Below are 20630 nucleotides of genomic sequence, written 5' to 3'. Positions count from 1 at the left end.
TGACATGTCTTTACTTCTAAATGACATGCCTTCATTTGACATGTCTTTACTTCTAAATGACATGCCTTCACTTGACATGTCTTTACTTCTAAATGACATGCCTTCACTTGACATGTCTTTACTTCTAAATGACACGCCTTCACTTGACATGTCTTTACTTCTAAATGACATGCCTTCACTTCTACATTTCTTTTGCAGATTTTAGGAAAGGCCAAAGAAGTATTTGAAATTGTTCATTAGAAATGTAGAACTTGGCACTATTGAAACAACGACCCTCTTGTACGAATTGACATTTCCTATGAGTACATCTTATCCCACAGAAGATGCATTATGATTCTAGCTGAGATGCCCAATGAGAAGAGCACATAGTGGTTATCAATTGTCTTGCCCTCAGCCAATCTGCTTTACAGAACTCTAATACATGTCTGCATGGTACTAGGCAGCGCTCCACCAATCTATTAGCAACATTGCTTTGTTATGTGCTTTACTGTGGCATACATACCTTTCAGTTAAGATGAACATCTTAATAGTACAGCATTCAAGCCAACACTAGATTATGCGTTAGCAATGACTCACTTTTAATTACAAGGTGTGTTTCAGGTTGCCGCATTGTGTTATAAATAGCTCTTAACAATGTAATGCTGCAAATGCATTGTGAAATAAAATCAAAAGTAATGTGCTTCTATTGGAGTCTTTGTGGATACATCATAGGATTCAAGTAGTTGCCATTGAAGGGTGGGTAATGAAAGTGCTTTTTGGATGGAGGTATCAGGAAAAACCTGAACTCAATTTCATTCTACCAGGATGATGGGTACAGTGAAGAGACTGGCCTTTGTGTTTGTCTGGGGTGGAGGAAGGTGGAGTCTTGATTATATGCTAGGGAAAGATTGCCTAAGAACTAGGTTGAGCTTCTGTGCTTAATTATGTATCGTGTTTATCAGGAATAGGCGGGCCACAGGGACAGAAATGTTGATCACACGGTTTGGTGTGCCAGGAACAGGCAGGCAAGGGTACCTGGAAATGACAGACACGGGCGTTGCTTTCATGACTGCATGTTGCTAGGAAAGAATGTAATGGAGGATTTGATTACTGGGAATATGGGGCTCATCAGGGGCTAGTAGGGCCTACAAGCTGCACACCTGAGTCAGCGGTTGCCATGGAATGAATGAAGAGCCAAATGTCTCTTCTTGATGCAAGGGCCATGATGATGCAGGCCAATACAACTCAGTACCAAGGATAGAGTCGGAAAGAGTATTTGCTGGTGGTGTAAGGAGTGGGCACAGAAGATTCTGCTATAAAATGGCAAGTCATTTTGGATGCTGATGCCTGCCAATCTCATTTCAGATGACAAAGAACTTGAAAGAAAGCTTCGCAACTGGAGGATAGCCGCTACCATTGCATTCGTGATCGGCATTCTGGTTATCATATTAGCAGTCACCATCTTCGCGACTAAATGTAAGTGGATTACCTACCGCTCTAGAGAGGGTCCAGATAACAGACCTCCACCACAACGTGCTTTGCATGTAGCCACTGCGCCATGATTCATAAAGGACGCTCACAAGCACTAACATTCTATATCGAAGGAAGAAATTGGTTTTAGTCAACAAGATTACCTTGAGCGCAGTATAACGTTGGTTACAAGTCTGATAGAAAATATTCCTTCTATAGTCGGGCACATATACAAATATATTAGGCAGATAATCAGTCAACCGTTTCTAAACCAAGAACCCCTGGGCAAAAGATAGTAACACTGCCCATCGTGCCTATCAGGTTGGGCCTCATGCATCTGTTGGCATTTCCGACACAGGACTCATCTGTAAACCATAAACACACGACCGAAAACATCCATGTAAGGACCAGAAAACGGACAAAAGAACGTTCTAAACAAATTGATAGAGGAAAGGTGCTCCACTGCGCCCCATAAAACAAACTATGGTATGATGGCTCAGTCCCAGACCTTGAATGATGTAAATGTACCTACTACACTTCCTACTGGCACTAAAATTCCAGTTCAGTAGAGGATCACAGTATCTACCAAAAAGAAACTCTAAAAGACAATGGGCCTCATTACGAGCATGGCGGTAGCTGTGCCTGTATGGCAGGCACAGCTACCGCCATGCTCGCTACTGGCACCACCTCCCGCGATTGGGCAATAACCGGCCCATTACGAGATGAAGGGGCCGGCAATTGCCCATTCGCTGGTGGCGGTAATGCCGGGCTCCCGATCCCCATTCTGCCCCATAGGGCACAATGGGGGTGGAGAGCATGGTTGCACCGGCACCGTTAATAACGTTTCCGGTGCAATCACGAGTTCTGCTTGCGGGTGCCGCACAGCCCACCAGGTAAGACCTGGCGGGCTGTCAGGAACCCGCGAACAGAACTCATAATGCGGCGGCCCGGTATGAACGGTGCCGGTGCCTTACCAGCACCGTTCATACCGTGGCCGCCATCCTTATAATGAGGTCCAATGTCAACATATGGGCCAGAAAGGCAAATGACCTGCTGGAAGATGTAGCCTTTGAAAAGCTCAGGGATACAATGGTTTCACATGAGACACATTGTGTAATGCAGAAGTATGGGACAAGGTACACCTTTCATCATGTGGGTAATGTGAATGGCAAGATACACATTTGACAAATGCACCGGCGGCATGTGGCAATTTACAATCAATACAATGAAGTGTACATGGGCGTTCCCCATTGCTCCACTAGAAGTTCTGTTTCTATCTGCAGGCTGCCTCCTCTTTTCTTGACTTCTTCTTGCGATTGGTAGAAGTAGGGGGCACAGAGTTCCTTTGCGAGACAACCTGTATCGGAGTACTCCTTTTAGTAGGATGCATTCTTTATAAGTGCCAAAAAAACACCTAGAAACAGACCTACACGCATTACCTGAGTGCTCCGAATGACAAACAAGAGCAAATCTTTTCTTAAATTCTCCCACTCTTTGCACTAACCTAACCTACCCACCTCTTTTTCAGGTGGACCAGTGTGCCTGGAAACCATGCAAATGGCAGCAGTGCACAATGTAAATGCCAGAAACATAACATGCATACTTCCAAGAGGGCACAGTTGCCAGCATGCTTCTTTCTCTGTCTTTGTACTAAATAGGATAACATGGCCCACTCTGATAAAACAGTTCTTTTTTAAAGTTTCTTCCAATAGAAAGCCTTGTTCTCGACAAGGCGGAAAGTCAAAAAGTCAGTGTCCCAAATCTGGGCAACGAAGTGTACAAAAATCCTGGACATCACGCAATGCAAGTTCTGCAACAGTTCAACACTTAGAAAAGGAAAAGAGTGCTGAGATAGACAGTATGGCGGGTGTCATGAAGTTCAAGTTGGCAGACTCGAAAGCACATCCCAGGTCAAAGATGTTCTGGCAAACTATGCACACATATGTAAATGTAATTGTCCTAAAAAATAAACTGTACATCTTCATTTTAAAAACAGTATTCGTCACTCAACAAATGTTATTGATAATTGTCAGAGACTTATAGGCACATTATAGAGTGAGTGATCCAAATGTGGGTGGGATTTTGTGAATTTTGTGAAGTGAAAGATGTCAGAACTGTCATCCAGTGATTGTCTCCTACTCGAAGGTCAATGGAGAACACAAGACTAAGCACTAGGACAATCAACTTCCCTACACAACCCTCTTTCTCTATTAAAAAATGTGACTGTTTCAATCCATCAATGTGAGAATATCTTTAATACACCATTTCAATATACGATCAGGCCTTCATCAGGACAAAATAATGTTTACATCACACATTTACATAAACGTAGTGATGTGCACTCTTCACCTTCTGCACTTGTTCCCTTGGTCAATTCATCTCTTTCTTTGGGTTCCCCTATCACCTCTTTTTGAGTGGTAGTCCAATCTTCTTCCCCATTCTCACTCTCAATCTCTATGCATGTATCTGGGTGGCACATTGATATCTCATGCTGAGCTTCTCAAAAAGTCATCTACTTGCACGGCCCTAAATCCGCCCCTTCTCTCACTGGTCTCATTTCACCTCAGGCCTGCTCTTGCCATCCCCTAAAGTATGTAACCTTGGAGTCCTTTCTGACAGTGGTATCAGTTTCCTTATCTTTATTACGGCAATCTCTAGTTCTTCCAGGATTAACCTGCTTAGCATCAAAAACCTCTGCCCTATCCTCACCTACCACTCAAACTAACTCTGGCACTCAGTCGAAATCAGTGCTCGGCGAGCCACGTCTTTGCCCTCCCCTCTACTCTTTTGCCCTGCTCAACAAAATGCTCAACTTTAGCCCACACCCTCTACCACCTCCCCCACTCTTCAGCCACTTCCCATCACCGCTTTCACGTTGGCTGGCTGTCTATGTGAATTGAGTCCCTTTTCAAATTCCTTCTGCTCATCTTGAAATCCCTCTGTAGGCTTTCCCCTACTTACCTGAGTGACCATATCTCGTGATGTTCTCGTCCGTGCAACCTCCACTCTACCACCCTTCTTATTATCGCTGTTTACACCCTACAGCGTGCATTCTTTCACTTTTGCTCCTTCTCTCGCTCTGCACTTCACCAATGGAATGCAACAGTGTAAAAATGCCATTACCATTCACACCTTTAAATCTGCATTGAAACTCCACATGCTGAGCTTATAATAAGCACTCTTAACTCCCTGGCCTAGCACGACCTCACCTTGGGTCGCCTGTCCTTACCTCCAATGCGATTAACAGCAGGGATGCCCCTATTGATAGGTCCTGGGGCCAAGAACTAATATAACACAGAGCTGGCCTAACAAGATCATTCACATGCAATGTATGTGTATATACGCTATGTTTGATTGGCAGTGGATGCTTGCTTGTTTCAAGAGGTCTTTCAAAACGATGGGAGAAAACAAAGTCTTTGTGGGGGTGTAGAAGTCATACGCAAAACCTTTAATAACTCAATTTTTGTAAAAAAAATTCAAAAACTTTAAAAACATTTTTCTGAAGTTTTCTTAATTAGACATCTGTGCCCATTTAATTATGGGCTCAATTTAACAACTCTTGAAGGTAAACAAATACACTTTATTACACAAAAAATAATCTACAAATACAAAATTAAGACATATTCCTGAAAACAATTCTGTGCAAGTAAGCAAGAACTTTGTGCAAACTACGCAACGTGCCACACTGTGTAAAAAATGCAATAGGGTATCAAGCCACTCACTTGATAAGCACCTGACCCATCATGTACAATACATTTTTATTTCTGACATTTTTTTTATTTCTGTGCAGACAATGGTACAGTTCAGGTCTTTTATGCAAACAACAATATTTACTGCAAAAAACAATGATGTTCAGTAGTTTGTAGCTGTTGAACTCAGAGCCCTGGATTGCTATTTGGCTGTTTTATGTAAACCTATGTAGCCTTAATTAAACATAGGGCCTATTCACATTCTTATTTGTGCAAATAGCAATATTTTGCACAAAAAGCAACAATGATGTTCAAAATATATGAGTGCAAAAAGCAAAACCTTTGGTTTTTAACTGTTGAACTGAGAACCCTAAATGGCTGGTTGGCCTTCTTATGTGAACCCATGTAGTCCTAATCAGACATGGGGCCTATTCATGGTCGATGTTGCTGAACTCTAGCTATTGGTACAAAACAAGTACTGTGGAAGTGGCAGGGGATTTTACTGTCCTGCTTCCCCGGACATTTTGGCTTGTTGTAGTAGAAGACTTTGTACTACTGGCAGCTTTGATGGGATGAAGGTGGAAAGAGATGGATGGCGAACATTTGTTGCTGAAAGTAGCAAGGGCTCATTTCAAATGCCCTGTCTTCCAATCTTCCAATGTAATTAAAACATTTTATATATATGTATATGTATATATATATATTTCTGAGGCTTGTGGAATCTGCTTAGATCACATGCTGTGCATAGGCCGACATCTAGTGGAAGCTGCGGAGTATTACAGTTTGTTTTTCGAAACTCGAAAATGGGCGTCGACACAGGCGTGCCAGTAATACTATCCCTAGTGTGACGTCCACTGTACCCAAGATCCCTCACGCGTCTAGGATCCTCAGATTGTTTTTTTCCGCCATACTGGTCGGAAGCATCTTGCGGAGTCCCCTGGCCTTAGCCATACTTTTGCTAATAATTAAAATTTATAATTCTTATTGACATCCTTCCCCACCCCAACGTCGACCCTCGACACTCGACGACGGCTGGAGAAGACATCGACCGTCGGCTGCTGCACGACAGATCTGGGCCTCGGAAGGCCGCTGGGCTCGGCCCGGGCCTGGTAGGCCGCTGGCCTCGGCCCTGCAAGTAGGGAGAGTGGGGGGTGGTACATACTCTTCACTCTTGGTATATAGGTACACCTTATATATTTCCTACACTTACCAGCCCGCTGCCTTTAGGTGCGTATGGAGGGTACCCCTTTCCAATTCTGCCCCAAGTGCAACCGCAAATACCCTTGGGTCGACAGGCACGCCTCGTGCAATCTCTGCTTGCCGAGGGACCACCCCGAAGCGAACTGCAGAGCGTGTAGTAGGTTTAAACCTAAGACACTTAAGGACCGTTCGACTAAGCATTGGGCCCACCACGCCAGGCAGGCGGCCATGGCAGCGGAGGGCGCCTTCAGCGATGGCAGCGACGCCGTACTTTCGGTCGGCGAGGGCATTACGGCGTCGAAAGACAGCCGAGCGCAGGTCCCCGACTTCGGAAGGTCGTCCGGCAGGGCGGCTATGGGGAAGACCCCCGGCGACGCAAGCGCTACACACCCTACACACACTAAGCACACTAAGTCCAACCGAACCTCGACGACGTCGACTTCTCGGAAAGAGGCACAGATAGAACGGTCCGACTCGGTGTCCTCTGGGCGCTCTCGATCGAGATCGCCTCATGACGCAAGGCAATCATCCACTCTTGCCAAGAGTGCCTCGCTCCCTAGACTAACGGAAGTTCGATCGTCGGAGGACGAAGACGACTTCCACCCCCAGGCCGCGCTCCAAGAGACGGTGCCTGCAGTTAACACCAGCGAGGCCCCACGCTCGAAAAACACAGATACCTCTCTCGATCCTCGACGCCAGGCGTCAAAAGTCTCCGGGGCCTCCAAGGGACAGGGAAAACATTTTTACACGCACGGGGAGGGGGGGAAACAGCGGAAAGCACATTCTTCCACTCCTGTACAACCATCCGTCCCCCCTAAGGAGACAGACAAATACAAGTCTACTGAGAGATCAACATCCAGCAAGGGTACCCTTGATAAGTCCCCTAAATTGCCTACTAAAGTCATCCCCTTTTCCAAAGAATGGTCCAGCGAAGACATAGACAGGGTCATGTCAAGGATGTCTTCCTTGGCTGATTTCTACGACAAGAATCCAGAGCATTTCCTCTCGTATGACCCTCAGGGGGCCACACCCTCAGGTTCCACTGATCCTATCCCCCTAAGTAAAAAGGCCCGGTTCGAAAGACCTGAACCCTTCGAGGTGCAGCCATACTCTACTCCACACCCGAGGTACCAAGGAGAGCCTTTCCCTGAGGGGGACCAGGAGTTTGTAATTATGGAGGAACAAACCGGGACGGAATACTATGCGGATGATGAGGATCAGGAGGAGGGAGAAGATGAGCAGGAAATTTACAGAGTAGATTCCCCGGTAGAGAACGAAGCCCCAGTTACCGACTCGCCAGTCGATAACCAGCCCCTCCTTAATGAGGTTCTCGCTCGCGTGGCAGAACATTTTCACATCGACACCCACGGTGTACAGGAGGAAAGGGACTTTGCAGAAGAGTTGGTGGGAGAGAGGAGGCCGGTCGCTCAGACCATCCCTATCCTTAAATCCATCCAAGGAAGAATAGATCCGTCCCTGGTGAACCCAAACCTCACCAGAGCAGTCAACCCCAGGGTCGAAAAACTTTTCCGGGCAGCCCAGTCTGACCCTCTCTATATAAGAGGACATCTTAAACTAGACTCCTTAGTTGTTACCAACACTCAGAAGAGGGCTGGAACACCCTTATCTTCATCAGAAGCTCCTCCCGACAAGGAGAGCAAGAAACTTTACGGGTTTGGCAGGAAGGTAGCCTCAACGTCCGCCTACCAAGCAAGGATTGCTAACTCCACCACCCTGTTGGCCAGCTACAACTGCCATCAATGGGAAGAGGTCGCGGCGCTCATAGCCTCTGCTCCTGAACCGTTAAAGGGCCAATTGGCTCGGATCTCGGCAGAAGGGAGAGCCGTGCCTGGTTGCATATTGAAAGCAACTTTCGACGCAGCGGACAACGCAGGAAGATTGATAGCAGAAGGTACTGTTATCAAAAGACATGCGTGGTTATGGCAGTCGGGGTTCAAAACAGAAACTCAGGCTTCATTAATAGACAAGCCAGTGGAACCCGATCTATTGTTTGGGAAAGCGGTCGAAGACGCACTGAAAAACGCCAAGGACGAATACGAGACACTGAAATCCCTTGGCCAACTAACCAACAAACCCCCTAACCAGAGGGGGAATAGTAATTTTTGTCGCCCACACGGCCAAAATTCACAAAGAGGCAACTGTGCCCAGGGACAGGGTACACAGTGGAACAACAGCCAGCAGTCTACCCAAAGTTACGGCAGGGGTAACAAAAGAGGGCGTGGAAGAGGCAGAGGCAGCCCCAACAAGGGAGGTGGCACGCCTCCACCAAAGCAGTGACGCTCAGTTCAGGGTCCCTTCTCACGCAACCCCAGTAGGGGGACGCATTTCCAACTTCACCCAGACTTGGGAAGGGATTAATTACCTCAGACAGATGGGTGCTGTCAACAGTGTCCACAGGATATTGTATAGAATTACTGCAGCGTCCCCGGAACCATCCTCCACGACAAAGAGTACACTCCTTAGAACATCAGAAGATCCTTCTCGAGGAGATTGCCATTCTGCTAGAAAAGGACGCGATAGAACTCCTCCCAGGACACCAGGTAAACAATGGTATCTATTCAACTTACTTCCTTGTGCCAAAGAAAGATTTGACAATGCGCCCAGTACTGGATTTACGGCCTGCCAACAAGTATGTCAAGCCCCAAAGATTCCGTATGACCACGCTACAAGAGGTAATCCCCCTCCTAAAAAAGGGGGATTACATGGCAACCTTGGATATGAAAGATTCTTATTTTCATATTTCCATGCTCCCGGCGCACAGAAAGTACTTGCGCTTCAAGGTGGACAGTCGCCACTACCAATTCAAGGTACTGCCCTTCGGGATAGCTTCAGCACCAAGGGTATTCACCAAGGTACTGGCGGTGGCAGCTGCACACCTATGCAGGGAGGCAATCCCAGTGTACCCTTATCTGGACGACTGGCTCATAACGTGGGAAACCCCAGGAATTTGCAGGATAAACATTCAAAGGACTATCGACCTCCTCCACGAATTAGGCTTCTCAATCAACGAGAAGAAGTCAAGCCTAGTGCCAAGCACCTCAAAACAGTTCCTAGGAGCAATCCTAGATACTCAGAAAGGGTTGACCTTCCCTTCGGAAGAGAGAATTCGGAATATACTACTGCAAATTCCACATTATCAGTCCGGTCAACAAATAACGGTACGCAAAGCAATGCGGTTACTGGGCATGATGGCGTCATGCATTTACCTGGTCCCCCACGCGCGACTGCGCATGCGTCCTATGCAGGAATGGTTGGCGAAACAGTGGTCTCAGGCAAGTGGTCAGTGGGACGATCTAGTGGTCGTTTCGCCAACACTTGTACAGAGCCTACACTGGTGGACAAGAGAGAATCTCGCAAGGGGAAAACCCTTTTACGATCCCGAAGTACAGGCAGTGGTGACTACAGATGCATGCCTGACTGGGTGGGGAGCTCACCATCTCCACCACACAGCTCAGGGTCTCTGGTCTCACTCAGTAGCCAAGAACCACATCAACCTGCTAGAGCTTCTGGCAGTATTCAGAGCGCTTCGGGCGTTCGAGCCCCATCTACTAAACTTGTCGGTGCAGATCCTGACGGACAGCGCGACAGCCATGTTCTATCTGAACAAGCAAGGAGGGACTCGTTCGCCAAATCTGTCCAAGCTTGCCCAGAAAATCTGGATATGGGCACTCAGACGGAACATCTTCCTGTCATCGCAACATGTTCCAGGGGAGCTCAATTCCCTAGCGGATGCTCTAAGCAGAGACTCCCTCCCAGAAAAACACGAATGGGTCCTTCACAGAGAGATCGTAGAAGATCTCTTCTCTCAATGGGGGTTCCCCACTATAGACTTATTCGCCACAAGCGAAAACAAACAATGCCCAGGATTTGCATCCAGGTTCCCCCAGCCAGACTCCCAAGGGAATGCCCTGTGGATGAACTGGTCAGGGATGTTTGCGTACGCTTTTCCACCAACTCCTCTCATCAGGAAGGTGGTGTACAAGATGAACAAGGAATCGATGACGCTCATCCTAGTTGCTCCCATGTGGACGAGACAACCGTGGTTTCCACACCTACGCAGGATGGCGGTGTGCGAGCCCATCAAACTTCCAGCCTGGTACAACCTACTGTCCCATCAACAAGGTCAAACAGTGCACCAGCAACCCAACTCAATGAACCTGGCAGCATGGCTCCTGAGGTCATAGAGTTTGGACATCTCAATTTACCACAGAGGTGTATGGACATCCTAAAAGAATCCAGGAAACCAAACACAAGGCACTGTTACTTTGACAAGTGGAAGAGATTCGTTATTTGGTGCCAGAATAAACAAATCAACCCGGTTGATTGCATTCCTTCCAACATTCCAACATTGTGACATACATGCTCCACCTGCTGGATGCAGGATTGGTTTTTAACTCTCTGAAAGTACACCTGGCTGCCCTCTCGGCTTACACCACATCCCATAACAAGGTGTCGTGGTGGAAAGTACCAGTAGTTAAAGCCTTCATGGAAGGAGTAAAGAGACTTCACCCTCCTATTTCTAACCCACCGCCAGGATGGGACCTTAATGTGGTGCTAGCTAAGCTCATGGGCCCCCCTTTCAAACTCATGCATAAAAGTAGTCTCAAACACCTGACTTATAAAACGGCCTTCTTAGTAGCCATTACCTCTATAAGAAGGGTCAGTGAAATTCAGGCTCTGTCAGTGCAGGATCCTTTCTTTACTATCCACAAAGACAAACTGGTTTTACGCACACACCCTAGGTTCTCACCTAAATATATATCTAAATTCCATGTAAACCAGTCCATCGAGCTTCCGGCTTTCTTCCAGAACCCGCAAAGCTCGGCTGAGGTGAAACTACACACCCTAGATGTGCGTAGGGCAGTCCTCTACTATGTAAATAAAACCAGACCGCTAAGGAAAACAGATCAACTGTTTGTCTCCGTAGCCACAGGCAGAGAGGGAGATCGCGTCTCTAAAGGCGCTATCTCGAAGTGGATTATCAACTGTATACAGCTGTGTTACTCTCTTTCTGAAAAAACTCTGCCTTTTACGCCAAGAGCCCACTCTACTAGAGGCATTGGGGCCACTCTGGCTTTCATTGCAAATGTTCCCCTCGACACCATTTGCAAAGCAGCTACTTGGAGCTCTATTCACACTTTTACTCAGCATTACTGCATTGACACTCATTCCAAGACAGATACACAAGTGGGACAAGCGGTTCTCAGACACCTGTTTGCTCATGACCCTTCTCACATCCCACCTCCTTTTTCTGGTACTGCTCGCTAATCTATGCACAGCATGTGATCTAAGCAGATTCCACAAGCCTCAGAAGGGATACATTACTCACCGTAATCGTATTTCTGATGCTTGTATCTGCTTAGATTCACATGCGACCCACCCTTCCTCCCCTCCGAGAGAAGGCGCATGATTGCTTGTAGTCTTACCTTTCTGTCTATCTGCTTGGATTATCTGTACTCACGCTACTCCTCATGCTTCCTCATGTCAGAAAAAATACAATATGAGGATCCTAGACGCGTGAGGGATCTTGGGTACAGTGGACGTCATACTAGGGATAGTATTACTGGCACGCCTGTGTCGACGCCCATTTTCAAGTTTCGAAAAACAAACTAATACTCCGCAGCTTCCACTAGATGTTGGCCTATGCACAGCATGTGAATCTAAGCAGATACAAGCATCAGAAATACGATTACGGTGAGTAATGTATCCCATATATATATATATATGTGTATATATATATATATATATATATATATATATATATATATATATATATATATATATATATATATATATATATATTACATGGCCACGGTAGTGGCCATGTAGTTATGGTTAAGTTGGTGTTTCCATAAGAAGAGCACTTTTTGGGCGGCTTATAACTTCGCTCTCCCTGGACGAATCCTCACCAAACTTTGCAAAAAAAGTATTTTTTTCCCAAAACTTTTTTTTTCCAATAGACATAATGGGAAAAAACTTTGCTCATGCCTACAGCCCAAACCGCTAGACGGATTTACACCAAATTTGCGGCAGGAGTGGCGGCTTGGTCCCGAAAGCGTGCTTTGCTTTATTTGGTGTAAATCCGTCCAGTAGTTTTTAAAAAAATGACAAAAATGTAAGTGAAAAAAATTGGTGATATCTGTGTTCACTTCGCGGACACACTTCCCTGTTCGCTCCGCGGACAGGACGGTGATTGGGCAAGCAGCTTGCGTGATGTCCGCGGACATCTGACGTGCTCTCTCATTGGATGCGGTGAAAGCGTGCAGTGCGTCTGGCTTCAGAGATGCCCGCCATCTTTGTTCCTCGCCACCTGCACAGTAAGTCTTGTGTCTGTCTCCTGTTCCTCCCACCCCGCTCATGCCCCGTGTGTCCTTCTTGTCCCCCCACCACCACTCATGCTCCATTTCTCCCCTGTTCCTCCAGCCCCCTGCTCACGCCATCGGCACATGGTGGACAGCGGAGGGCAGAGGAGCGGGATCTGCCGTCTGCACACGAACGCCGTGTGTCTCTCTCCCTCCCCCACCCCCTGCTCATGCCCCGTGTGTCTCTCTCCCTCCCCCCACCCCCCACTCATGCCCCATGTGTCTCTCAAACCTCCCCCCCACCCCTGCTCATGCCCAGTGTGTCTCTCTCCCTCCCCCCACCCCCGCTCATGCCCCGTGTGTCTCTCTCCCTCCCCCCACCCCCTGCTCATGCCCCGTGTGTCTCTCTCCCTCCCCCCACCCCCGCTCATGCCCCGTGTGTCTCTCTCCCTCCCCTCACCCCCGCTCATGCCCGTGTGTCTCTCCCCCTCCCGGCCACCCCCTGCTCATGCCCTGTGCCTCTCTCCCCTTCCTCGCACCCCCTGCTCATGCCCCGTGTGTCTCTCTCCCTCCCCCCACCCCCGCTCAGGCCCTGTGTGTCTCTCTCCCTCCCCCCACCCCCGCTCATGCCCCGTGTGTCTCTCTCCCTCCCCTCCACCCCCGCTCATGCCCCGTGTCTCTCTCCCCTTCCCCCCACCCCCCGCTCATGCCACGGGTGTCTCTATCCCTCCCCCCACCCCCGCTCATGCCCCGTGTGTCTCTCTCCCTCCCCCCACCCCCGCTCATGCCCCGTGTGTCTCTCCCCCTCCTGCCCACCCCCCGCTCATGCCCCGTGTGTCTCTCTCCCCTTCCCCCCACCCCTGCTCATGGCATGTGTATCTCCCTCCCTCTCCTCCACCCCCGCTCATGCCCCGTGTCTCTCTCCCCTTCCCCCACCCCCCGCTCATGCCCTCTGTGTCTCTCTCCCTCCCACACACCCCCGCTCATGCCCCATGTGTCTCTCGCCCTCCCCCCCACCCCCGCTCATGCCCCGTGTGTCTCTCCCCCTCCTGCCCACTCCCTTATGCCCCGTGTGTCTCTCTCCCCTTCCCCCCACCCCCCGCTCATGCCCCGTGTGTCTCTCTCCCTCCCCCCACCCCTGCTCATGCCCCGTGTGTCTCTCCCCCTCCCGCCCACCCCCCGCTCATGCCCCATGTGTCTCTCCCCCTCCCACCCACCCCCCGCCCATGCCCCGTGTGTCTCTCCCTCCCCCCACCCCCGCTCATGCCCCGTGTGTCTCTCTCCCTCCCCTCTACCCCGCTCATGCCCCGTGTCTCTCTCCCCTTCCCCCTACCCCCCGCTCATGCCTCGTGTGTCTCTCTCCCTCCCCCCATCCCCGCTCATGCCCCGTGTGTCTCTCCCCCTCCCACCCACCCACCGCTCATGCCCCGTGTGTCTCTCATCCCCTCCCACCCACCCCTGTGTGTCTCTCCCCCTCCCGCCCACCCCCCGCTCATGCCCCGGGTGTCTTCCTCCCCCACCCCCCGCACATGCCCCGTGTGTCTCTCTCTCCCTCCCCTCCACCCCCGCTCATGTCCCGTGTCTCTCTCCCCTTCCCCCCACCCCCCGCTCATGCCCCGTGTGCCTCTCTCCCTCCCCCCACCCCCGCTCATGCCCCGTGTGTCTCTCTCCCTCCCCCCACCCCCGCTCATGCCCGTGTGTCTCTCCCCCTCCCGCCCACCCACTGCTCATGCCCTGTGCCTCTCTCCCCTTCCTCCCACCCCCTGCTCATGCCCCGTGTGTCTCTCTCCCTCCCCCCACCCCCGTTCATGCCCTGTGTGTCTCTCTCCCTCCCCCCACCCCCGCTCATGCCCCGTGTGTCTCTCTCCCTCCCCTCCACCCCCGCTCATGCCCCGTGTCTCTCTCCCCTTCCCCCCACCCCCTGCTCATGCCACGTGTGTCTCTATCCCTCCCCCACCCCCGCTCATGCCCCGTGTGTCTCTCTCCCTCCCGCCCACCCCCCGCTCATGCCCCGTGTGTCTCTCTCCCCTTCCTCCCACCCCCGCTCATGCCATGTGTATCTCCCTCTCCTCCACCCCCGCTCATGCCCCGTGTCTCTCTCCCCTTCCCCCACCCCCCGCTCATGCCCTCTGTGTCTCTCTCCCTCCCACACACCCCCGCTGATGCCCCGTGTGTGTCTCGCCCTCCCCCCACCCCCGCTCATGCCCCGTGTGTCTCTCCCCCTCGTGCCCACTCCCTTATGCCCCGTGTGTCTCTCTCCCCTTCCCCCCACCTCCCTCTTATGCCCCGTGTGTCTCTCGACCTCCCCCCCACCCCTGCTCATGCCCGGTGTGTCTCTCCCCCTCCCGCCCACCCCCCGCTCATGCCCAATGTGTCTCTCCCCCTTACGCCCACCCCCCGCCCATGCCCCGTGTGTCTCTCCCTCCCCCCACCCCCGCTCATGCCCCGTGTGTCTCTCTCCCTCCCCTCCACCCCCGCTCATGCCCCGTGTCTCTCTCCCCTTCCCCCTACCCCCCGCTCATGCCTCGTGTGTCTCTCTCCCTCCCCCCCATCCCCGCTCATGCCCCGTGTGTCTCTCCCCCTCCCACCCACCCACCGCTCATGCCCCGTGTGTCTCTCCCCCTCCCACCCACCCCTGTGTGTCTCTCCCCCTCCTGCCCACCCCCCGCTCATGCCCCGTGTGTCTCTCTCCTCCCCCCACCCCCCGCACATGCCCCGTGTGTCTCTCTCCCCTTCCCCCCGCACATGCCCCGTGTATCTCTCTCCCTCCCCTCCACCCCCGCTCATGTCCCGTGTCTCTCTCCCCTTCCCCCCACCCCCCGCTCATGCCTCGTGTGTCTCTCTCCCTCCCCACATCCCCGCTCATGCCCCGTGTGTCTCTCCCCCTCCCGCCCACCCTCGCTCTTGCCCCGTGCGCTCTTGCCCCGTGTGTCTTTCCCCCTCCCACCCCCGCTCATGCCCCGTGTGTCTCTCCCCCTCCCGCCCACCCCCCGCTCATGCCCCGTGTGTTTCTCCCCTTCCCCCCACCCTCGCTCATGCCCCGTGTGTCTCTCTCCCTCTCCCCCACCCCCCGCTCATGCCCCGTGTCTCTCCCCTTCCCCCCACCCCCGCTCATGCCTTGTGTGCCGCTCTCCCTACCCCCCACTCCTGCTCATGCCCCGTGTGTCTCTCCCCCTCCCGCCCACCCCGCTCATGCCCGTGTGTCTCTCCCCCTCCCGCCTATCCCCCGCTCATGCCCCGTGTGTCTCTCCCCCTCCCGCCCACCCCCCGCTCATGCCCCGTGTGTCTCTCCCGCCCACCCCCCACTCATGCCCCGTGTCTCTCTCCCCCTCCCGCCCACCCCCCGCTCATGCCCCGTGTGTCTCTCTCCCTCCCCCCACCCCCGCTCATGCCCCGTGTGTCTCTCTCCCTCCCGCCCACGCCCCGCTCATGCCCCGTGTGTCTCAATCACTCCCGCCCACCCCCCGCTCATGCCCCGTGTGTCTCTCTCCCTCCTGCCCACCCCCCGCTCATGTCCCGTGTGTCTCTCTCCCTCCCGCCCACCCCCCGCTCATGCCCCGTGTGTCTCTCTCCCTCCCGCCCACCCCCCGCTCATGCCCTGTGTGGCTCTCTCCCTCCCGCCCAACCCCCGCTCATGCCCCGTGTGTCTCTCTCCCCTTCCCCCCACCCCCGCTCATGCCCCGTGTCTGTCTTCTGTTCCCCCCGCTCATGCCCCGTGTCTGTGTCCTGTTCCCCTCATGTGCTGTGTCTGTCTCCTGTTGCCCCCCACGCCCCTGGCTCATGCCCCGTGTCTGTCTCCTGTTCTCCCCACCCCCCGCTCATGCCCCGTGTCTATCTCCTGTTGCCCCCCACCCCCCTGCTCATGCCCCGTGTCTGTCTCCTGTTCCCCCCACCCGCTCATGCCCCGTGTCTGTCTCCTGTTCCCCCCACCCGCTCATGCCCCGTGTCTCTCTCTTGTTGCCCCCCACACCTCCGCTCATGCCCGCGTCTGTCTCCTGTTCTCCCCACCCCCCGCTCATGCGCCGTGTCTGTCTCCTGTTCCTCCCACCCCCCGCTCATGCCCCGTGTCTGTCTCCTGTTGCCCCCCAGCCCCCCGCTCATGCCACGTGTCTGTTCTCCCCACCCCCCGCTCATTCCCCGTGTCTGTTGTTCCCCCCCCCACCTCCGCTCATGCCCCGTGTCTGTCTCCTGTTCACCCCACACCTCGCTCATGCCCCGTGTCTGTCTCCTGTTCCCCCCAGCCCCCGCTCATGCCCCGTGTCTCTCCTGTTGCCCCCCACCCCCTGCTCATGCCCCGTGTCTGTCTCCTGTTGCCCCCCACCCCCCGCTCATGCCCCGTGTCTGTCTCCTGTTCTCCCCACCCCACGCTCATGCTCCGTGTCTGTCTCCTGTTCCCCCCACCCCCCGCTCATGCCCCGTGTCTGTCTCCTGTTGCCCCCACCCCCCGCTCATGCCCCGTGTCTGTCTCCTGTTGCCCCCATCCCCCGCTCATGCCCCGTGTCTGTCTCCTGTTCTCCCCACCCCCCGCTCATGCGCCGTGGCTGTCTCCTGTTCCTCCCACCCCCCGCTCATGCCCCGTGTCTGTCTCCTGTGAAACCCCACCCCCCCGCTCATGCCCCGTGTCTGTTCTCCCCACCCCCGCTCATTCCCCGTGTCTGTTGTTTCCCCCACCCCCGCTCATGCCCCGTGTCTGTCTCCTGTTCACCCCACCCCTCGCTCATGCCCCGTGTCTGTCTCCTGTTCCCCCACCCCCCGCTCATGCCCCCTGTCTCTCCTGTTGCCCCCCACCCCCTGCTCATGCCCCGTGTCTGTCTCCTGTTGCCCCCCACCCCCCGCTCATGCCCCGTGTCTAACTCCTGTTCTCCCCACCCCATGCTCATGCTCCGTGTCTGTCTCCTGTTCCCCCCACCCCCCGCTCATGCCCCGTGTCTGTCTCCTGTTGCCCCCCACCCCCCGCTCATGCCCCGTGTCTGTCTCCTGTTGCCCCCCACCCCCCGCTCATGCCCCGTGTCTGTCTCTGTTGTTCCCCCCACCCCCACTCATGCCCCGTGTCTGACTCCTGTTCCCCCCACCCCCCGCCCATGCCCCGTGTCTGTCTCCTGTACCCCCCGCCCCCTGCTCATGCCCCGTGTCTGTCTCCTGTTCCCCCCACCCGCTCATGCCCCGTGTCTCTCTCCTGTTGCCCCACCGCTCATGCCCCGTGTCTGTCTCCTGTTCCCCCCACCCGCTCATGCCCCGTGTCTCTCTCCTGTTGACCCCCAACCCCCGCTCATGCCCCATATCTGTCTCCTGTACCCCACCCACCCCCTGCTCATGCCCCGTGTCTCTCTCCTGTTGCCCCCCACCCCCTGCTGATGCCCCGTATCTGTCTCCTGTACCCCCCGCACCCTGCTCATGCCCCATGTCTCTCTCCTGTTGCCCCCCACCCCCCGCTCATGCCCCGTGTCTGTCTTCTGTTCCCTCCACCCCCCGCTCATGCCCCGTGTCTGTCTCCTGTTTCCCCCACCCCCGCTCATGCCCCGTGTCTGTCTCCTGTTGCCCCCACCCATGCCCCGTGTCTGTCTCCTGTACCCCCCACTCCACGCTCATGCCCCGTGTCTGTCTCCTGTTGCCCCCCACCCCCCCGCTCATGCCCTGTGTCTGTCTCCTGTTGCCCCCCACACCCGCGCTCATGCCCCGTGTCTGTCTCCTGCTCTCCCCACCCCTGCTCATGCCCCATATCTGTCTCCTGTTCCCCCATCCCCCGCTCATGCCCCGTGTCTGTCTCCTGTTCTCCCCACCCCCCCGCTCATGCCCCGTGTCTGTCTCCTGTTCTCCCCACCCCCCTCTCATGCCCCGTGTCTCTCTCCTGTTGGCCCCACCCCCCGCTCATGCCCGTGTCTGTCTCCTGTTGCCCCCCACCCCCCGCTCATGCCCTGTGTCTTGTGTCTCCCTCGTGTTCTCCCCACCCCCTGTGTTTCCATCGTGTTACCCCCCACACCCTCCCGCTCATGCGCCGTGTCTGTCTCCTGTTGCCCCCCCACCCCCCTGCTCATGCCCCGTGTCTGTTCCCCCACCCCGTTCATTCCCCGTGTCTGTTGTTCCCCCCACCCCCGCTCATGCCCCGTGTCTGTCTCCTGTTCACCCCACCCCTCGCTCATGCCCCGTGTCTGTCTCCTGTTCCCCCCACCCCCGCTCATGCCCGGTGTCTCTCCTGTTGCCCCCCACCCCCTGCTCATGCCCCGTGTCTGTCTCCTGTTGCCCCCCACCCCCCGCTCATGCCCCGTGTCTGTCTCCTGTTCTCCCCACCCCACGCTCATGCTCCGTGTCTGTCTCCTGTTCCCCCCACCCCCCGCTCATGCCCCGTGTCTGTCTCCTGTTGCCCCCCACCCCCCGCTCATGCCCCGTGTCTGTCTCCTGTTGCCCCCACCCCCCGCTCATGCCCCGTGTCTGTCTCCTGTTGCCCCCCACCCCCCGCTCATGCCCTGTGTCTGTCTCCTGTTCTCCCCACCCCCCGCTCATGCGCTGTGTCTGTCTCCTGTTCCTCCCACCCCCGCTCATGCCCCGTGTCTGTCTCCTGTTGCCCCCCCACCCCCCGCTCATGCCCCGTGTCTGTCTCCTGTTGCCCCCACCCCCCGCTCATGCCCCGGGTCTGTCTCCTGTTGCCCCCCACCCCCCGCTCATGCCCTGTGTCTGTCTCTGTTGTTCCCCCCACCCCCCGCTCATGCCCTGTGTCTCTCCTGTTGCCCCCCACCCCCTGCTCATGCCCCATGTCTGTATCCTGTTGCCCCCCACCCCCTGCTCATGCCCCGTGTCTGTCTCCTGTTCTCCCCACCCCACAATCATGCTCTGTGTCTGTCTCCTGTTCCCCCCACCCCCCGCTCATGCCCCGTGTCTGTCGCCTGTTGCCCCCCACCCCCCGCTCATGCCCCGTGTCTGTCTCCTGTTGCCCCCACCCCCCACTCATGCCTCGTGTCTGACTCCTGTTCCCCCCACCCCCTGCTCATGCCCCGTGTCTCATTCCTGTTGCCCCCCACCCCCCGCCCATGCCCCATGTCTGTCTCCTGTACCTCCGCAACCCCCGCTCATGCCCCGTGTCTGTCTCCTGTTCCCCCCACCCGCTCATGCCCCGTGAGTCTCTCCTGTTGCCCCCCCGCTCATGCCCCGTGTCTGTCTCCTGTTCCCCCCACCCGCTCATGCCCCGTGTCTCTCTCCTGTTGCCCCCCAACCCCTGCTCATGCCCCATATCTGTCTCCTGTACCCCACCCACCCCCCGCTCATGCCCCGTGTCTCTCTCCTGTTGCCACCCACCCCCTGCTCATGCCCCGTATCTGTCTCCTGTACCCCCCGCCCCCTGCTCATGCCCCATGTCTCTCTCCTGTTGCCCACCACCCCCCCGCTCATGCCCCGTGTCTGTCTTCTGTTCCCCCCACCCCCCGCTCATGCCCCGTGTCTGTCTCCTGTTCCTCCCCACCCCCCGCTCATACCGTGTCTCCCTCATGTTCCTCCCCACCCGCTGCACATGCCCCGTGTCTCTCTCGTGTTCCCCCCACCACCGCTCATGCCCCGTGTTTCCTTCCTTTCCCCCCCACCCCCGGCTCATGCCCCGTTTGTACCCTGTTCCCTCTCACCCCCCGCTCATGCCCATGTGTCTCCCCTGTTCCTCCCCACCCCCCACTCATGCCCTGTTGTGTTCTTTATACACCCCGCCTTCCCTTTCCATGGTGGCCATCTTGGTAAAAGATTTTCCTTCCTACACCGGGAAGCCGCAGGCGTCCCGGTGTAGGAAGGAAAATCTTTTTGTTTTTTTTACCACCCGATGTTCCCACTTTGAGGACATAAGATGTTAGTGGTCTTCATCTATTGAAAAGGATGTTATGGTGAGGTTGCACTAATGAAAACCTTTAAAATTTAGTTTAAAAAAAATGTTACAGGGGCGTTATGGTTAAGTTGCACTAATAAAAACCTATGAAATTCAATGAAAAAACTT

The 20630-nt window shown here is 54.5% G+C and overlaps 1 protein-coding gene across 2 annotated transcripts in view; it reads left to right on the top strand.

Annotated features, from left to right (window-relative positions):
- The window catches only part of LOC138526900 (hepatic lectin-like), a 316016-nt gene that overhangs the window by 87634 nt on the left and 207752 nt on the right, over positions 1 to 20630 (top strand). Inside the window, exon 2 of one of the 2 annotated variants that reach the window (XM_069637724.1) lies at positions 1345 to 1455. The exons of the other annotated variant lie outside the window; for it this stretch is intronic. Coding sequence (XP_069493825.1) covers positions 1345 to 1455 — 111 coding nt within the window. The remainder of the gene's footprint in view (positions 1 to 1344; positions 1456 to 20630) is intronic. 2 annotated transcript variants of the gene reach the window in all.

This window comes from Ambystoma mexicanum, chromosome 1q (assembly GCF_040938575.1).
Source record: "Ambystoma mexicanum isolate Mex_15411 chromosome 1q, UKY_AmexF1_1, whole genome shotgun sequence".
NCBI lineage: Eukaryota > Metazoa > Chordata > Amphibia > Caudata > Ambystomatidae > Ambystoma > Ambystoma mexicanum.
This window is presented reverse-complemented; position numbering and strand designations above follow the sequence as displayed.